The sequence below is a fragment of the Buceros rhinoceros genome, unplaced genomic scaffold (assembly GCF_000710305.1).
Source record: "Buceros rhinoceros silvestris isolate BGI_N320 unplaced genomic scaffold, ASM71030v1 scaffold29259, whole genome shotgun sequence".
Taxonomy (NCBI): domain Eukaryota; kingdom Metazoa; phylum Chordata; class Aves; order Bucerotiformes; family Bucerotidae; genus Buceros; species Buceros rhinoceros.
The window spans coordinates 1,732-2,396 of NW_010430193.1; the positions used below are offsets into that span (position 1 = coordinate 1,732).

Genomic DNA, 665 nt, shown 5'->3' on the forward strand with positions numbered 1-665 from the left:
GCTTTCTTTAAAGAAACGGGGGTTTGTACTTGAAACTCGGCTGGCAGAGCAGTAGCAGCAGTCCTGCAGCTGGAAGCAGCGGGAGCTTGGTATGGCTTAGGTATGCCCCAACCCTTGGTACGCCCCCAAAATTATTTCAAAGCTGGGTGAAGTGTGACAGGAGGGAGCTGTGAAACACTGCAGATGTGGAAGGTGAGGTGGCAGAGCAGATGAAGCCATCTCCTGGCTGCAGATCACACCCCTTCCTCCTCCCACGTCAGCATCTCCTCCCAGCTGGCTCAGGTGGCATGCTGGAGTCTCAGCAGCCCACCAAGCCTTACAGGGTCAAAGCAAAACCAACCAGGAGCAGCACAAATGTACAAAACAGCTCAAGTCTACTTCCAGCATCGTTCCCAGCACATAAGTTACCCCTCTCCCAAACCAAAGTCTTACACCTCTCCCAATCCCACAGCAGTGCAGTTCAGTGGTCAATGGGCTTAGAGCGTTTCCCCTCTTAATGATGGAAGCGATCACAGCTCGCTGGATCCCAAAGAGAGACCCAGGCAGCAAAACGGAGCAAGCTGCTTCAGCAAAGAGGGAGCCACCCTTCCTGTGAAGCCTCGTGGCCAGTGCCCCCTGCCTTGGGTTCTCTCAGAGTGGGGGCACTCCCCTGAATCTGCGGATGA

The 665-nt window shown here is 54.7% G+C and overlaps 1 protein-coding gene across 1 annotated transcript in view; it reads right to left on the bottom strand.

Annotated features, from left to right (window-relative positions):
- Positions 1-630: 630 nt before the first annotated feature.
- The window catches only part of PIGT (phosphatidylinositol glycan anchor biosynthesis, class T), a gene marked incomplete at its 5' end in the record, with an annotated part of 5,141 nt that continues 5,106 nt past the window's right edge, over positions 631-665 (bottom strand). The window contains one exon of the mRNA XM_010142954.1: positions 631-665. This exon is cut by the window's right edge and continues 11 nt beyond it. Within this exon, the coding sequence (XP_010141256.1) occupies positions 631-665 (35 nt within the window).